This window comes from Armigeres subalbatus, chromosome 3 (genome assembly GCF_024139115.2).
Source record: "Armigeres subalbatus isolate Guangzhou_Male chromosome 3, GZ_Asu_2, whole genome shotgun sequence".
Lineage (NCBI taxonomy): Eukaryota > Metazoa > Arthropoda > Insecta > Diptera > Culicidae > Armigeres > Armigeres subalbatus.
Window position 1 is genome coordinate 138,606,073 of NC_085141.1, and position 19,467 is coordinate 138,625,539.

At 38.1% G+C, this 19,467-nt stretch overlaps 2 protein-coding genes across 13 annotated transcripts in view; one reads left to right on the plus strand and one right to left on the minus strand.

The window, feature by feature from the left end:
- The window catches only part of LOC134221206 (uncharacterized), a 275,521-nt gene that overhangs the window by 191,264 nt on the left and 64,790 nt on the right, over positions 1-19,467 (plus strand). The gene's annotated exons all lie outside the window — the stretch shown is intronic.
- Positions 319-5,455, minus strand: LOC134219806 (uncharacterized). Of its 4 annotated transcripts, XM_062698672.1 has the most exons (4): positions 5,384-5,455; positions 3,093-3,274; positions 1,129-3,026; positions 319-572 (listed from the first exon to the last, which is right to left on the minus strand). In XM_062698672.1, exons 1-4 carry the CDS (start codon positions 5,438-5,440, stop codon positions 550-552), a joined length of 2,160 nt encoding a protein of 719 aa, XP_062554656.1. In that variant the 5' UTR covers positions 5,441-5,455; the 3' UTR covers positions 319-549. The 4 variants fall into 4 exon arrangements, with proteins under 4 accessions (XP_062554656.1, XP_062554657.1, XP_062554655.1 ...); XM_062698673.1 differs by having other exon boundaries at positions 319-3,026; positions 3,204-3,274; XM_062698671.1 differs by having other exon boundaries at positions 319-3,026.

Here is a 19,467-nt window from a genome sequence, read left to right on the forward strand (position 1 = left end):
AGATTATCTGGGTTTTTTTCTTTGTATGAATGGATGCTGCTAGAATCTGATTGAAAATAATCTTGTTTTTAAATCTGAGATGTTTTACTAGAGCCATGATTTTTTTAATATTCCAGAAATTCATTCGAAGTTGCATAATTCTTGTAGGAGCTCATGGGTGGATGATTAAGATTTGAGTATGATTCTACCAACATATTTTTAATCCAATAAAATATCATAATCTTTTTTTTTCAATAAATACTATATCACTCAATTTTATTTCATTGGTCCATGGGGCTGTCATCATTTCACTAAACTCAAATAAATAAAAAAAAATCATTTTAAATTAGGCATTCCGAAACATATATTATCTTGTATGGTCAATAGCTAAAAATGATTTACAATTTCACCTTAATTCTATCGATGCACATATTTTTTCACGTGGGATTTTTTACTGGGTTCGACACTGAACAATACACAATCAAATTTTACTATCACTGGCTATCAGCACATTACCTATCGTCTAGGTAAATCAAATCTTATCCAACTAATATGAGGTATTTCGAGTAGTTAAATTTCTAAAACCATTTTATCTGAAAAGGGGTATAAATAATTAATGTATGCACATGAGAATCATTACGAAATTGTGATTGTTGTTGTAAACATTTATGAAATTTATGACGTGTATAAAAAATACTTATATGTTAGTGGTTATTGCACAAATAATGACGCTTGGACTAGTCCACCTTTTTTACTTCCCACGCTTTCGTAATATTTGAGAAGAGTATGGTATAAAATTGTCCATACCATCAGAAAAAATGGGAATATTTTATCGAAGTCTTAAACAATATTTCGTCATCATATTTTGTACCACAATATTTCCAATGTAATTAGGGATGTTATGAATTTACCAAAATCTTTACCAAGTAAAAAGTATTAGCGATGAACTTATTGTTTTAATAAAAAATCACTCGAATAAAGAATTAAAAAAAAAAAGTATTATTAGTTTCACAGCACTGTAAAATTGATTTAGTTTCGGATGCTTTATCTCGATTCTTAAAAACTAAAACTGGTTATTTGAAAAACACTGACAATCCGACACACTGGCATGCATTTTTCACAGGACAACATTCATCTCATCGATCTTACGTTTTCTTCCCCGCTGCCGACGGATTTGTTCCTTTTCCTCCCTGACCTGTGCCTTCTTCAACTCGCGCATCGTACGGTTGTCGTGGCTGATCAGATGCGCCAGCATGTGATCGCGCCGCGCGAATGCCTTCTCGCAGCCCTCGATCACGCACGCATGTGCCGGCGTGCCATGATGTGTGTCGTAGTGCCGATCGCGGTCCTTCATGTGTCTGTAGCGGTTGTTGCACTCGCTGCACTTCCACTGCTTCATGTTGGGATCATGGTTTTGCTTGTGCACGCGCAGGTCCCGCTCTGTAAGGTACGTTTTGCCGCAGGTATCGCACCGGAACGGTCGGTTTTCTTCGTGCTTTTGGCGCCAGTGCTGCTGGAAGCTACCTCGTTTGCCGAACTCTTTGCAGCATATTTTACAGTAGAATTCGGTCCCGTAGTTGATGTTGGCTTTGCGTGGTTTCTTCCTTTGTGCGGGCTGTTCCGCAGGCGTGGTTTCTTCACGATCAATACGGTAGATTTCTTTTACTGGGTAGGTTCTGACGGTGCCATCCAGTGGAACGACGTAATTGTTCTGAATTTGAACGTAATCGGCTGATGGAACAATGGTTTCCACAATCGGCTCTTCTTTGGGAACTACTGTTTTCACTTGAGCTATTGTATCTTGCTGGGATTGCTCAGATTTTACCAGAGTTTGTGATTCCGGAACAAAAACATAGTATGCCGCAGGAGGTTCAGGAGACTCTGGAGTATCAGAGTCGAATTTCACCGATGAGAGGTACTCTGTACAAGTCATTTTAGGATCTGCCAGTGGGGAATCACAACAAGTGTCAGCCGTTGGTAATGCGTGGGAGGAATCTGTCGATAGCCCATGCATTTGTTGCTCTGCCAGCGTGAATATTGGCATTTCATTTTCTTTGTCTACTTGTGATTGAAACAAGTAATCATCTGGAGAACTCTTGGGGCTCGAAACGCTATATTGCGTGTAAGACGGAATGAACGTCGTAGGGGAAAATGAGGTTTGCGCCAAGAACACTTCCTTGGGTGTTTGATAACGTACACGAAGCGGAGCTTTTTTTACGTTTGCTTGATAAGGAGGATTTAATTCGTACAGCGGCTCGGCTTTGATTTGGTTTCCAATATTTACGCAACTTGCATGTAGTCTGGTGTTACCTGTTGTTTCCTTTTTGTAAATATCATCAAAGATTGGAAAATCTGTCGTAATATTGGCAATTTTTTTCAAGTGATTTACGGCATCCAACAACTGTTGATCAACATATCCTGTTGTTACTTGATCTTGACTTCTATTTTCTGTATTGAAGTTGTTCGATAAACGTTCCATACCGAAATGATCATTATGTTGAAATCCACCATTCTGCAATGTACATGGTTGTACATTTGTGCCATTTATAATTTCTGATTTCACTTGAGGAGATGATTGAGGAGCAACTGATGTAAGCTGTGGTTTATGACTTATAGTTTCTGTGTTGAAGTTGTTCGATAAACGGTCCACAGCGAATTGATCACTTTGATGAAATCCACCTTGCTGCAATGTACTGCTTGAACATGGTTGTGCATTTGCGCCACTTATTATATCTGAGTTCACTTGAGGAGATGAGTGAGGAGTCAGCATAGCACTACGATCGTCTGGTTTGTTCTGAAACTCACAATCTTCTTTCTTCGTTATCACTTCACTGCCAACATGCCCTTCCGCAGGCGATGCAACTGGTGTAAGCATAGACGCTTGATTCAACTCATCATACAAAGCATCCATGTTGCATTGGAGCATCGCGTCACCATCCCACGGAGTGTTGAGTAACTCATCCAAGTCGTCGATAAAGTTCGGCACTTGCACATCACCAAACACTAAATCCGAATACGGTTTCATATCTGCAATCAGGTTCGGACAACTAAACAAGTCGTCAATCAACGTATTTTCATTAATTTCACATTCCATTGAATCGATCAGTATTTACCGTGCGATTACTGGACTCTTACTACAAATAGATGTTGACTGGAGCACAAACGGCAACTGATTAACTGTCGGCCAGTGGGTACACCTGAATTTTGTAGACTTGCAATTGTACCTGTGTTCTTTTCTGCCCATTTGCAGCCGGTGCAAAGTGAAGCTGGGAGGAGTGGCATCTGTGGAATTCCACTGTAACGAACATGAAATGGCAAAACAGAAAAGCAAATGGCGTCAAATATGTTTTGACTTTTTGTTGAAGAATGATCCACAGCTTGGAAGCTCCTCTGTTTGATATAATGGACTGTGAATAATCATTTTGGTATAAACTAAGCTGATCGAGTTGATAATGGAAGGGCCAGGATACCGTAGAAACTGTTTGAAATTTAAACATTTTAACTTTAAAAGTTCAGTTAGAAAAGCTCAGTTAGCGAGTTGCAAAACGATTTTGTACATTTTATAACGTTCTTTTTTTAATTCTGCAGGATTGGATAAACTATTGATGCTGAGTAGATCGAGTTTTGCAACAAAGTTGAATAAATAATTTTCTGCAAGGACGATTGTTTAGGTTTGAATCTTATGAACTTCATATAAGCGAATGATCCTGTTGCGAAAATTATGATCTTAACATTCCGAGACGTACGAAGCACTGAAAGCGTTCGTGGGACACGCATGCTCACACTTGCATGTTCTTTCAATGGTCTTGAGCTTTTTACAAATCTGCGGAAAAGTGATTCGGAAATGCATTAACCAATAAGCATAATTATCGTCGGATATGGAAATTCGATCAATATCTCAATTTATATAATATCGGATAAGATAGTTTATTGCATTCTATTAATGGAAATAATTGGTTTGTCTGAAGTAGTATCTATTGAATAAAATAATCATTTTCGATATGGCTCCTGTTACAAACTGCAATTTCTATCGCATAACGGATTTTGGAATAATAGACAGGCGCACATATAATACACACATGCACATGGGATACTCTTGCGTCATTTTCGACAATTTTCCCAGGCTTCAGATTTCGTCTAATGTGTACGTCATTTGACCGTCCAATCTTCACTACATAAGCGAAAGCGCCAACGTGCTTTAATTGATCAATTTAGGTAACTCATTTAGCATTCACCACATCAGGGTAGTTTCTGTCGTTAGTTTTTATTTTTCAGTGATCTATTAGAGCAGAAGGCACACCTATTTTTACAAATAAGCAGACCTCATGCTTATAAAAGCAACATTGTCCATCCATTTAACGATCAATTTGCAACTATCCAAGCTATCAATAATATCTATCATTATCTATCCAACGAAATTGCATACGCCAGCTACACTGAACTGTATATGACAATTTTCAATCAATCTAATTCACTCAAAAAATATTTTATCATTTAGTTAACGACATTCTATTTTTTACAAACAGTTTTCTAGCATGAGCATTTAGAAGTTTCTTCTGGAATTATTTCCATATCTGAACGTGCGAACGGTATAGATTGAAAATGATTGTTGAGTGTGATCACTTTAGATGATCTCCACGCCCAGAGACAAATTAGCGAGCCAATTTTCGTGTATTCAAACCGGCAATATATTTTTTTCTGCTAGAAATTTCGCTACTCCATAAATTAAGAATTTAGCGATAGCCCAGGCTAAGAGGCGGGACACTCAGCCTTCCTGGCACAATTTGGTTACCGGCGAGATAGATGCTTGGGGCAGGCCCAATAAGCAAAACCCCATAGCCCACTATTACGAATGTGTGGAAGAAAACAAAATTCAATGCATCCGGCAAAGCCCCATGTGATCACGGGTGGACATTCGGAGCAATAAACCGTAAGTCGCTCGGCTGCGACAGGATAATCCACGACGACGAACGACGGGAATGAGGGTTCGGAGAAATGCAGTCACCGAGCAACTATCTTTTAGTAAAGCAATGGCAACAGAATTTAAAGTGATGGAGGATGGTTTGAAAGAGTGACCGTCAATTATATGGGAGCTAGAAGAAAGAAAGGGAAAACTAAGTCTGTTATACGAACAGAAAGTTGATAGGTATTTAGATGACAAATAATAGCGATTTGATGATTCCACTCGACTGCATTTTCATAATTATGTATCATGTTATGGAAGCGTCTAGAGAACCTCTAGGGAACGACGCAGCGATAGAGTCGCGTTTCACATCGACACCGACAATCTATCACAACTTCACAAGCTACGAAAACATAATCGGAGAAGCAGCCCCCCCTGTTAAGCTATGATAAAACGCGTCGTTCGTACTCATTTGCCGCTGGAGATTGATTTATCATTTACCTCGGGATTCAATTCCTGCTGCTCTGTCCATGATTTCATAGTTGACGTAACATCCATCGTACTTTCGCATGTATTTGGGATATATTAAGGATAAACATCACAAATTTAAAAACAATCAATCCGTAAACACTTAGGAGCAAGTCAGAGTAAACGCGACGAGCGATGCGACGCGACGCGACTCACGTGAAAGATTAACAATTGTTATCAACAGGCTGTCAAATTGCACTGTCGCGTCGCCTCGCACGTCACGTTTACTCTGGCTTGCCCCTCTGAGTAAGACGGCCTCTGGCCAAAGCGCCCGCTTTGATTTCTAGCAAACTATAACCAACTTAGGTTAAAAATCAGTTGGTACCCTTAAATATTTGTAAGACCATTATACTATGTGTATGTGAAAGTATTTTTGTATTACATAATGGAAATAATAGAAAAACTCAAAAAGTTGAAGAGCGACGCTGCTATACTGCCCGCAAAACTTGCACAGGAGCACTCAGTTGGGCAAAAACATAACTTTTCTCAGTGTGATATAAAATTACTTGCACGTTCAAAAATGTAACGGTTTTTCGAAAATATGTTTCACCGGTCAGTGTGAAACCCCAATGAACCGAAATCCGTACAGCTCCGAAATCCATCCACCTCGAAAGATATCAATAAATTAAAGGGGATTTAAAGTAGTTATTAAATAATAGTTTGTGTAACTAGTTGCAAAAAGATGATTTTTTCAGCACGACTTGTACGTTTATCTAACGAGGCTTGCCGAGTTGGATAAGTACTACGAGTGCTGAAAAAATCGAGTTTAGCAGCGAGTGACACACGCTATTTTTTGCAATGACGAAAAATGGGCTTCAGTATGTTAAATCAGTACCAAATTTTACAGTCCAATTCACTCCATATGATAATTCTAGCGAATAAATCACGTTGCTACAGAGAACTATCAGATTCCATGTTATCGTACCACATTGCATAGCTTTTCAAACCATGAAGCGATAGATGAACTTCATTTGGAAAACTTTGATGCCATGTCCATTAAACTATTTCATTCATTACGTGACGCAGAGAATACACTATTTGAACACTTACTAAAGCTAATTCAGCAAAATGTAGTCATGTAACTACTGTTCTGATGTTGGTTTTACATTATAGCACCCGAATGAGTGCTATAATGGATTTTATGCAACCCATTTGAGTTGCATAATGGTCATTAAATAAGCAAGACCATGCTGAGGGTGGCTGGGTTCGATTCCCGGTGCCGGTCTAGGCAATTTTCGGATTGGAAATTGTCTCGACTTCCCTGGGCATAAAAGTATCATCGTGTTAGCCTCATGATAACCGAATGCAAAAATGGTAACCTGGCTTAGAAACCTCGCAGTTAATAACTGTGGAAGTGCTTAATGAACACTAAGCAGCGAGGCGGCTCTGTCCCAGTGTGGGGATGTAATGCCAATAAGAAGAAGAAGAAGAAGAAGAATGGTCATTAAAGCACCCATTTGGTTGGTATGGAAAAGTAGGCTGTTTTATCCCTCAAAGACGAACTGTATACCAGGTATTATGATCACGAATTGCAAAAAAAATATTTATCCTATACTGTTTATATACTTGATAGTAAGTTTTTAAGCCATTAAGATGGAAAGTAGGCTTTGAAATAAAAACAACATAAATTGAAAACAAATCGCCACCTACCAAACGTTTCTGGCGCCATTCTTAAGGTCACTCCTGACGGAATCCAAGATTAAAAGTGCTCGCGTTTTCGGGGGCACACCACTCGATTCAGAGGCGGCGCACAACTGTCATTTTTGTTGATTTAGCTTTGCTGCGTCGCAGCATGCGTGAAATAATAAAAATGACAGTTGTGCGTTGCTTCCGTATCGAGTGGTGTGCCCCCGAAAACGCGAGCACGTTTAATCTTGGATTCCGTCAGGAGTGACCTTAAGCGTGTAGAACATGATTGCATCAAAAGCTATCAAAAGTAAGTGTGTTATAATTGCAATTTGCGATAAATAAAGTAAGCTGAGCGGAATACAAATCAAAGGCATCGCTTCTCAAGGTACGCTTTTAACTATTTACTAGTTAAAACATAGCTGTACGGATTTTGATCCTTTGATTCCAAATCCGTTCACGGTGGACGGATTTCGGTTCAGGAGGTGTTGATTTAATTAATTATTTTATCATATTTTTCGTGGTCATGTATCAACGTTAATTATTTCATTTGCATTAGTTGCCTATTTTCCCTATTTTCTAGAGCCTTTTGCGCACACTGAGGTGTTTAAGTGTACGGATTTCAATTCCCCACGAAACGTCTTTGGTTAAGGTAGGGTGTTTTGCCTAGGGATCCTACATTCAGAGATATGCGAAACCGGCCATCTTGAGCCAATCGAGCATTGAGAACTGTCAAAATCTGAGCCAAATGAACATTGTTATTGTTGCAGATCGAAAGGTATTGCAATTTTGGTGAAAGAGATTTTATGAAAAGTTTTATCGAATAAACAATTTGTTTTGCTTTCGTAAGTAAAAGAAGTCTAGTTGATGCCTTATATCGTGTTCATTCGTATTTCTCTTTAGTTTTAGGGAAAATTAACTGCTAGAGGATAGACAAAATAATCAAAAAGTGTCTTCGAATGTAAAGTCATGTGCAAGCCTAAACATTTTTTACTGCGGCAAGTGCTGGCAGCGTTTGTTTACGAAAGTAACAGCGTTGCTAAATCGTCTGGAAAAGTATTCGCACATCTCTTAATATAGGATCCCTAGTTTTGCCCAGGCACTAGTTGAAAACCATTTTTTCACGACTTTTCAAAAAAGCTTCTTTACGTTTTCTGTGTAATATTTATACTTTTGTTTTATACTACTATATTATATTATTACTTTGATGAAGTTTGACCTACAGATATTTTGTTTGGACAATTCGGAACCAATTTGCGATTTGGGCGTAACTTATTTTGTAAACAAACATTGCTTCATAAATTCCGAAGAATGCAAGTGCTTTTCTCCAAAACTAATTTCCTTACCTGGGGCCTGTAGCATAATCGACATTTTACTAATAATATTAGTAGAATAGCTTGTAACTTGTATTTTTCTGTTGCATAATGAATCTACAAGTATGAATTTAAAAGAATAATATTACAAGTAAACCACACTAATAATATTAGTGGAATTTACAAGTAACTGTTGCATAAAGAAAATACAAGTAGAAATTATTAGTGTTGGCTTTTAGTTTCTTTTACAAGTATGAATGGTGCTGTAATTCAATTTAAAAGTAGCTTTTATTTCATTATTTCACCTTTGCAAAGTAATTATGCATCGTTTAACTGTCTTAACAGAGAAATAAACTATTATTCTAGTTGCTTCAAATTATCATATAATGAAATACTTTACACTAAGAATAAATTTCTCGTTCCCATATAACAATGAGAATTATGAAAATTTTCAAATGACGTTGGATATAGTAGAAGTATTTTAAGTGCTGACATTAAGTATTCAAATGGTGGAGCGATAAAGATCATTAGCAATTATGCAGTACACAGAAACCTACTCAAAAGTGGGTTGTTTTAGCTATAATCCGTACGTTGGACCAATAACCCAATTTTAAGTAAAATGAGTTTCCTAACACTTAGTAGTTTAACTCAATCCACTTAAAACATATTAACCAAAGCTGAGTTTAGTTTACCCAAAGTTGACTTTATTCATCTCAAAATTGAGAATATATTAATTTACTGAAATTTGTATTATTGTATGATTGTACTAAACAATCTCGTTTAAGACCATGCATATTGCTTTATTTTTGACAACAATCATGAGAAGAAAGGAAAAACGACCTAAATTCTGAGTAGAATTTATTGCGATTTTCTCATCAGTTATTATTTTGAACTAAAAAGAAATCGTGCAAATTTCATAATCGAATTAGTAGCAAAATCCAAACCCGCATAAGTCTCACAATACACGTAAATTAAACCCGCTTCAAAAACACACAACAAACAAGTCTAGCGGAATATGATTTATCATAGAGGATACGTTCGCGTAACTTACAAATCGCCTTAATTAAAACTTAAGTCAATCCCAAAGACCATGTGTGCACTACATTGGCTTGGTTAAAAATGCCAATACTACGAAGCCGGCTTAAACCGCGGAATCAATAAATATACAGAGATAATAATTCGTGTTCCGTGCATACCTATCGCAGTAAAATAGAAATATTTTTTCTATTCACAAATTTGCCAAACAAACGTAAACAAATCGTTTACCTCCGCTTTGACAGTGAACTGTCGGATGGATTTTGACAGGTAAATGAACCTAACAGACTTGTAAATTCAATCTTACTAATAGACCTGTGCAGGAGTTCATCAAATTCACTCACCTGATGGATTTTGACATTTGAGCGGGTCGTCTTCTCGAACAAAAGTTCATTTTGCGTTCATTATGCGACCCGCTCAAACGTCATAATTTCTTGGGGGAGTTCATTTTGCGTTAGTCTATAATACAAGTACTAATATTATTAGTTGGCAAAACATTATTATGCGACGCAAATTACAAGTACTTGTAATTTGTTGACTTGTAACTTGTAGCTAATATTATTAGTCTGATTATGCTACAGGGCCCTGATAGAGGAAACCTCATTCTCTCGGATACATATCGTGGTTTTCCCGGGAAATGCTTGTTTAAGGAGAAATTTGCCTTCCAATGTTTGTTTACAAAATAAGTTACGCCCAAATCGCAAATCAGTCCCGAATTGTGTTTTTTTTAATTATTGAAAAAACAATTTTGTTCGCCTCAATGATGATGTTGGATTTTATATTTATTGACGTAATTGTAATTTGACTTTTTTTTTTGAGTAATCTACAAAAGTTTGAGTCTCGCGCGCGTAAAGCAGATATGAATGATTTTTAAATGTATGTACAAACTTGCGTTTTTTCATCTGTTTTAATGATTCTGCGGATCAGTAATGGGTTATCTAGCAGAGTTTTGTTTCCGCGGTTGATACCGAATCTTTTGATATCGACGGAGCGGTAACACAAGTTTTGGATTTTGTTGACAACGACATAGTTTGTTAGATTATTATTGATGCTTTCGAGTGGCTAACGTTACACATGTAATAACATGAAACGCGATTCTTGGTGGAACTTTTGAAATCTGTGCGAGAGGTATCACGAGTTTTGCATTTTTATGAACTCGAAGCATCACTACTGATACTTATGAGAATCTGTAGATTAAATAAACAGTTTTTTAACGCAAATTAGAACCTCTTTTGGTATTACATAATGTGACCAGACGTCGCACTGAGGAGTATTTCAGCCCAAACCCTGGCCAAAAGTTCAAAACAAATGTTTCAGAATTTTATTTTTTTATTTTTGCCTTTCTCGTACAACTAAGTTGTACCGAAAGGCTATCATTTCACTTCGAAAACGAACTTTTTATAGAAGCCTCTGAGACCCATAGTATCATATACCAATCGACTCAGCTCGACGAGTTTGTTTGTCTGTCTGTCCGTGTGTATGTATGTGTGAATGTGTGTGCGTATGTGTATGCACAAAAGCTATAAAAAACATTAGACAACTTTTCGTATAGTAATCCTTAACCGATTTTCTCGCAACAAGTTTCATTCGACAGGGGACAAAACCTTGTTGATCACTATTGAATTTTATAACGATCGGTCATTGCGTTTAAAAGTTATGAAGAAAATGGTACATCGGACCATATAAACCCCATATAAGGTTGGTGTTTTAACTAAATGCGAGAAAGGCACCACCAACGCTAGGTGGATTAATCTGGGTTTTTGTTTTTGTACTCTCAAATAGTAATACTAATTTGCCATGGGATTTTTTAATCAATATTGTTAATTTGTAGGCAATGCTAGTTTTATCGCAAATGTGCATGAAAAAATTGGCTAATGTTTTTGCATGTTTCGCGTGCACACACATACACACACATACACACACACATACACACGGACAGACAGACATTTGTTCAGCTCGTCGAGCTGAGTTGATTGGTATATAACACTATGGGTCTCCGAGGCTTCTATAAAAAGTTCGTTTTCGTAGTGAAATGATAGCCTTTCGGTACAACTTTGTTGTACGAGAAAGGCAAAAATGTTCATATATAATCGTGTTTTTCTTGGTTTTTATGATTTTTAAAATGAAAATCAGTATAGGTATCAATAATGAGGGTATGTAAAACGTTTTTAAGCATGATTCAATCTAAAACCATTTTTAACTGATCCATAATCATGATAATAATTTCTAGCTTTCTCTACCTTTTTTAGAATAACATGTTTTACAAAATAAAACTTTTGATTGGGTTCCAAACCCGCCCAAGCAACAAAATTGACAGCGTTTGAAAGATTGGAGTGCCTTTGATAAGCTCTATGAAAAACATTTCGCGCATCCTCACGCAATCGTAACTTATTTGTATTTCAATATAGTGAAATTTGCATAAATAGTTAGAGCAAAAAAAAATAAAAATCATGTATTAGAGCGATACTTTTTTTTTATTTATTTATTTACAGTCTTCTATGTCTAAAAGCTTAAGAACTAATACGCGACTTGAACATCCGTTTACTTAAATTAAAATCATACAAATGTCGGAAAAAGTCTGCTCTCCTTACTGTTCTTTCGGGGGCATTAAAACGGAGTTTCGCCAAGAGATAAGGACAGTCGATGTTGTTCTGCAGAAGGTCGAATACGAAGAGCCTCTGAAGAAGCATGCTCCTACTCCTCAATGTAGGAAGACTCACGAGTTCACAGCGGTGCTCATATGGAGGCAGCTCACGTCTATTACGCCAGGGAAGCCTTCGTAGCGCAAATCTGATGAAAGCTTTCTGAACATGTTCGATTCTCGCTATTTGCGTTGCTTGATACGGTGCCCATACAATTACGCCATACTCCAGAATACTGCGAACCAGCGATGTATACAACGTCCTGAAGCAGTAAATATAGCTGAAATCTCGGGTGTTGCGCTTCATAAGTCCCAATATGGCAAAAGCTTTAGCTGTTGTGGTTGAGATGTGCTCACTAAAACGAAGTTTACTGTCCAGTGAAACACCTAGATCTTCGACGAGCGAGACTCGATTCAAAGTTAGGTCGTGCATAGTGTATTCGAAAATTATTGGAGAGCGCAGACGTGTGAACGTGATAATGTTACATTTGTTTACATTCATTCCATTTCTGTCACACCAGTCTGAAAGCTTATCAACATCGGCTTGCAACGGGCAACAATCCACCAGCGGCGTTACGGCTCGAAACATTTTCAGGTCGTCGGCATACATTAATTTTGAAATTCGCTGCATAAATCGTTCATAAACAAAAAGCACAAAAAGTAGGGGCCCAAGGGTGCTTCCTTGCGGCACTCCAGACGTAATACGGAAAGGAAGCGATCCGACTGTCCCGAGTTTCACAGATGCATAACGATTGTCGAGGTATGAAGCGATCCAAGTGGCTAAGCAGTCAGGGAAGTCGATTCTTCTGAGTTTCTCCACCGCAAGTTGATGAGGAACTCGATGGAAAGCCTTCGAAAAGTCCACATACACAGAATCGATTTGTTGTCGCTTTTCTATACTATCGATTAGCATAGACACATAACTCATAAGATTTGTAGTAGTCGACCGTTTCTTAATAAATCCATGTTGTTCGGTAACTATGATGTGTTGAACTGCTGGGTAAATAAAATCCAGCATCATACTTTCGAAAACTTTGGCGAGGCAGCTGAGAATAGAGATTCCCCTATAGTTCTGAACGTCGTGCACATTTCCGGATTTATGAATGGGAGTTATTGAAGATCTTTTCCAAGTCGAATGGAAGGTTTTCTCTACGATTGAGCGATTGAAAAGCAGCGCAGCCGTTAGAGCAAGTGAATCGGAGCACTCTTTGATGAATAATGGTGAGAGGCCATCTTCACCTGGTCCTTTGGAGCCGTCTACATCACGAAGTTTCTTCCGGACATCTAATTCCGTGAAAGTTGTTGATGCTAGGTTAAGATCGTAGGTCTGCAGTCCGTTCAGGAACGCTTCAACCAAAGGTGGTGAGTTATTACTTAACACGCTTTGAAAGAACGATGAGAATAGACTTGCTGACTCGATCAGCGTAGAAGACGTTTCACCAAGATAGTTCACTGTTTGGGGAGTCCCGCGAGTTGATGTACGGTAAACAAACAAAGTAGGGGAAATGTTCCGATCTCCATCTCACTGTACATATATCCATCTCATCGCTAAACAAAGAAATACGGCACCAAATTCGTCGCTTCTTTTTGTCAACATGCGTGCTCACTGCTGAAAAAAATCACAAAAATAATAAACAAACCAAATTCCTTTCCATTGCTTGGTTTTTGATGGGATGGAAATAGGAGCTATGAGATGAAGTGGCGAACCGTTCCCCTACACCGTTCCGAAAAATTTAATGTGTAATAATCAAAGAATGAAGATAACATAAGAAAGATCATACTCACTTGCGGAGCCAGAGGTGGACATTTTTTCGTGGAAATTTTATATTTTTTTGTGGAAAAATTTGTATATTGGCTATTGCCAATATTGATTTATTTATGGAAATTTTGTTTTTTTTTATACTTGCAATTTTTGCTTTTAAAAGTCATAATTTTTATTTTGTGGAATTGTTTAAATTGTTTATGGAAGTTTTGCATTATTTGTTGAAATTGTATATTTATTTATTACTCATACCCTAATTTCTTTATTAGCAATTTCCTAATTTCCTGTGAAAAATTTCTGTAAATTTTTATTTTAATCATATAAAAGTGTCTTTATAATTATTTTCATCTGTAACGTACCTTTTCATTCGATATGCATACAATTAACAATCATTGATTGAAAACTTGGGTCATTTTAAGCTGGGATGCAAACATGGCCACAGTCAAATAGCTAGGAATCGAAATGTTGACCCTCAAGTTGAGGGCCTCAACCATAACCATTAGAGATGAACCGGTCTAGAGCCGAAAATAAAGATATGATAAATACCAGTGTTGGGAAATGTACAGCAAAACACTGTGATTATGCGAATGTTTACATTTTATCCGGTAAAATTTCACGCACCGCACAAACCGAAACAGTTTTCCAAAAAAAATGTACGCCTCATTGTGACATTTTTTTGTCGATGAGGCAAACTGTTTGTTTGCTGCTGCGTGCGAGTCGAGCCGTCGGTGCGGTCAGCATTTACATGAGATTTTCTTGTTTCGGTTCGTGCGCAGCGCAAACAGAACCGAATCGAGTTTAATTGCCTGTGGTGCAAAGCCTAGAAAGAATGCTAGCCGTTGGTACTAATTCATTAGTTCTAGTCTCTAAAATGAGCAAGGTATAATGTAATAATCATTTACCACCAAAAACAGTCATACGTCGTGAAATGAGCGTACAGAAACATTAATTGTGGGGAGAGAAAAAAATCGTAACCAGGTTCAAAAGATAAATGTACAGGTAGGGAGAAAAAATCCTTGTAGTAAATGATATGCCAACACTCCTTCACAAGGATATTTAGATTTTGAAATCTTAACTGGAAAAGAAGACACTAAGTCTTGATCCCTTACAACTTATACCCATTGACAGAAAAAATAGAAGCTCAGTTGTATTGTTGTAGGTTTGACAAATTCGATGAAGGGGTGGCTCGAGAAATTGTGTACTTCACCTGATCATGCATTTTGCTAACAGCGCACCTCGCCTTCTTGTGCCCGTCGGATCGTTGTCGAGAACCATCTATCGGATCACTATCTGACATTCTGGCTACGTGCCCGGCCCACCCGGCAATCGTCAGCTTTTTGCGGTGAGAACGAGGTGAGTTCTCCCAACAGCTGATGAATCTCGTGGTTCATTCGCCTTCTTCACGTACTGTCTGCCATCTGCACCCCACCATAGATGGTGCGCAGCACTTTTCTTTCAAAAACTCCAAATGCGCGTTGGTCCTCCAAGCATCGGCCCATTCTCGTGTCCATAGATGACTACCGATTTGATGAGCGTTTTGTAGATAGTCAGTTTGGTACAACGGCGAATTCTATTCTATCGGATGCGTCTCCGAATTTCTCTGCTAATATCATTTTCGACAGTCACCAGTGAGCCCAAGTACACGAAGTTTACGACCACCTCGATTTCGTCACCACAAACTCGATACTCACTGATACATTTCCCCGAATATAACATTTCCCCGATTATGACATTTCCCCAAATATGACACTTCCCCGAATATGACATTTCCCCGAATATGACATTTCCCCGAATATGACAATTTCCCGAATATGACACTTCCCCGAATATGACATTTCCCCGAATATGACATTTCCCCGAATATGACATTTCCCCGAATATGACACTTCCCCGAATATGACATTTCCCCGAATATGACATTTCCCCGAATATGACAATTTCCCGAATATGACACTTCCCCGAATATGACATTTCCCCGAATATGACAATTTCCCGAATATGACACTTCCCCGAATATGACATTTCCCCGAATATGACATTACTCCGAATATGACAAATCCCCCAAATATGACAATTCCCGAATATGACATTTCCCCGAATATGACCATTTTCCGAATATGACATTTTCTGGAATATGACATTTCCTCGAATATGACAATTCCCCGAATATGACTTTTCCCGAATATGACATTTCCCCGAATATGACACTTCCCGAATATGACATTTCCCGAATATGACACTTCTCCGAATATGACATTTCCCCGATTATGACATTTCCCGAATATGACATTTCCCGAATATGACATTTTCCCCGAATATGACAATTTCCGAATATGACATTTCCCTGAATATGACAATTCTCCGAATATGACAATTCCCCGAATATGACATTTCCACGAATATGACACTTCCCAAATATGACATTTCCCCGAATATGACATTTCCCGAATATGACATTTCCCCGAATATGACATTTCCCCGAATATGACATTTCCCCGAATATGACATTTCCCCGAATATGACATTTCCCCGAATATGACAATTCCCCGAATATGACAATTCCCCGAATATGACATTTCCTCGAATATGACATTTCCCCGAATATGACAATTCCCCGAATATGACAATTCCCCGAATATGACATTTCCCCGAATATGACAATTCCCCGAATATGACAATTCCCCGAATATGACATTTCCCCGAATATGACATTTCCCCGAATATGACATTTCCCCGAATATGACATTTCCCCGAATATGACATTTCCCCGAATATGACATTTCCCCGAATATGACATTTCCCCGAATATGACACTTCCCCGAATATGACATTTCCCCGAACATGACATTTCCCCGAATATGACATTTCCCCGAATATGACATTTCCCCGAATATGACAATTACCCGAATACGACAATTCCCCGAATATGACAATTCCCCGAATATGACATTTCCCCGAATATGACATTTCCCCGAATATGACAATTCCCCGAATATGACAATTCCCTGAATATGACAATTCCCCGAATATGACACTTTCCCGAATATGACAATTCCCCGAATATGACATTTCCCCGATTATGACATTTCCCCGAATATGACACTTCCCCGAATATGACATTTCCCCGAATATGACAATTCCCCGAATATGACAATTCTCGCTTAATTTTTCAAAAGGTCCTAAGTAACATTTTTTTCATGAATTAATTTGAGTACTGCAATCAAAAGCTTTCATGTTTTTCTGTTGATTGCGCTATTCAAATTAAATCATGAAAAAAATGTTACTTAGGTCCTTTTGAAAAGTTAAGCGAGAATTCCCCGAATATGACATTTCCCCGAATATGACATTTCCCCGAATATGATAATTCCCCGAATATGACATTTCCCCGAATATGACAATTCCCCGAATACGACACTTTCCCGAATATGGCATTTCCTCGAATATGGCATTTCCTCGAATATGACATTTCCCCGAATATGACAATTCCCCGAATATGACAATTCCCCGAATATGACAATTCCCCGAATATGACATTTCCCCGAATATGACAATTCCCCGAATATGACATTTCCCCGAATATGACATTTCCCCGAATATGACAATTCCCCGAATATGACAATTCCCCGAATATGACAATTCCCCGAATATGACATTTCCCCGAATATGACATTTCCCCGAATATGACATTTCCCCGAATATGACATTTCCCCGATTATGACACTTCCCCGAATATGACATTTCCCCGATTATGACATTTCCCCGAATATGACATTTCCCCGAATATGACATTTCCCCGAATATGACAATTTCCCGAATATGACATTTCCCTGAATATGACAATTCTCCGAATATGACAATTCCCCGAATATGACATTTCCACGAATATGGCATTTCCACGAATATGACATTTCCCCGAATATGACATTTCCCCGAATATGACATTTCCCCGAATATGACATTTCCCCGATTATGACATTTCCCCGAATATGACACTTCCCCGAATATGACATTTCCCCGAATATGACAATTCCCCGAATATGACAATTCCCCGAATATGACATTTCCCCGAATATGATAATTCCCCGAATATGACAATTCCCCGAATATGACAATTCCCCGAATATGACACTTTCCCGAATATGGCATTTCCTCGAATATGGCATTTCCCCGAATCTGACAATTCCCCGAATATGACAATTCCCCGAATATGACATTTCCCCGAATATGACAATTCCCCGAATATGACACTTCCCCGAATATGACATTTCCCCGAATATGACAATTCCCCGAATATGACAATTCCCCCGAATATGACACTTCCCCGAATATGACATTTCCCCGAAAATGACACTTCCCCTAATATGACATTCCCCCGATTATGACACTTCCCCGAATATGACATTTCCCCGAATATGACATTTCCCCGAATATGACAATTCCCCGAATATAACATTTCCCCGATTATGACACTTCTCCGAATATGACATTTCCCCGAATATGACATTTCCCCGAATATGACATTTCCCCGAATATGACAATTCCCCGAATATGACAATTCCCCGAATATGACAATTCCCCCGAATATGACACTTCCCCGAATATGACATTTCCCCGAATATGACACTTCCCCTAATATGACATTTCCCCGATTATGACACTTCCCCGAATATGACATTTCCCCGAATATGACATTTCCCCGAATATGACATTTCCCCGAATATGACAATTTCCCGAATATGACATTTCCCTGAATATGACAATTCTCCGAATATGACAATTCCCCGAATATGACATTTCCACGAATATGACATTTCCACGAATATGACATTTCCCCGAATATGACAATTCCCCGAATATGACAATTCCCCGAATATGACAATTCCCCGAATATGACAATTCCCTGAATATGACATTTCCCCGAATATGACAATTTCCCACAATTAATGTTTTTGAAAGTGATATCTACCTTCTTTCAATCATTGGATGTTCCATAACCAATATTTAGTAGATCTTCTTATCAACTGAGGAAGTATCAACAACAAAACACGATAACCCCGTTTATCAACTGGTTTTAGCGAAATCAAATTGGCAATCTGAACAGCTGCGAAATCGAACTGGCAATCCCGGATAAGGCCGGGTACATACAGCTAGTAATTATCTTAAAAAGTAGTTTCTTAAAATATTTATAAGTAAATGCACTTGAACTCGATATTTATCTTAAAGTAAGTTTGGCATATAGAGGGATCGATCAGGGTTACAGGATAAGCACTTTCATGCTCTGCTCCTTTTTTGATGATCTAAATTTGAATACTATTATCCTACGAGATTACTGTGAGTAAACTTAATTACAATGTTTACCTTATGAATGACTAAGAGCCCAAAAATGACTTAACCAAGGCTTGAATAGTCGCGCGAAGACGGGTTGAAGGACGTAGAGTGATGGACTTTATTCATAATTTAAAAATCACTCTAACAAATAAATAAATAAAAAGACGTAGACAACGTAGACGTAGAGTCGCTAAACTGTGAATAATAGACATTCATGACAAAGTGACAGATAAAATCATACAGAAATTTATATTCTGGCTTTAAATATCATTTGCCCCATAAACTCGGAAATCGGTACGAAGTATTTTTACTTCCTACGTAGGGCGCCGTGCCAACACATGTTGTAGGTCAG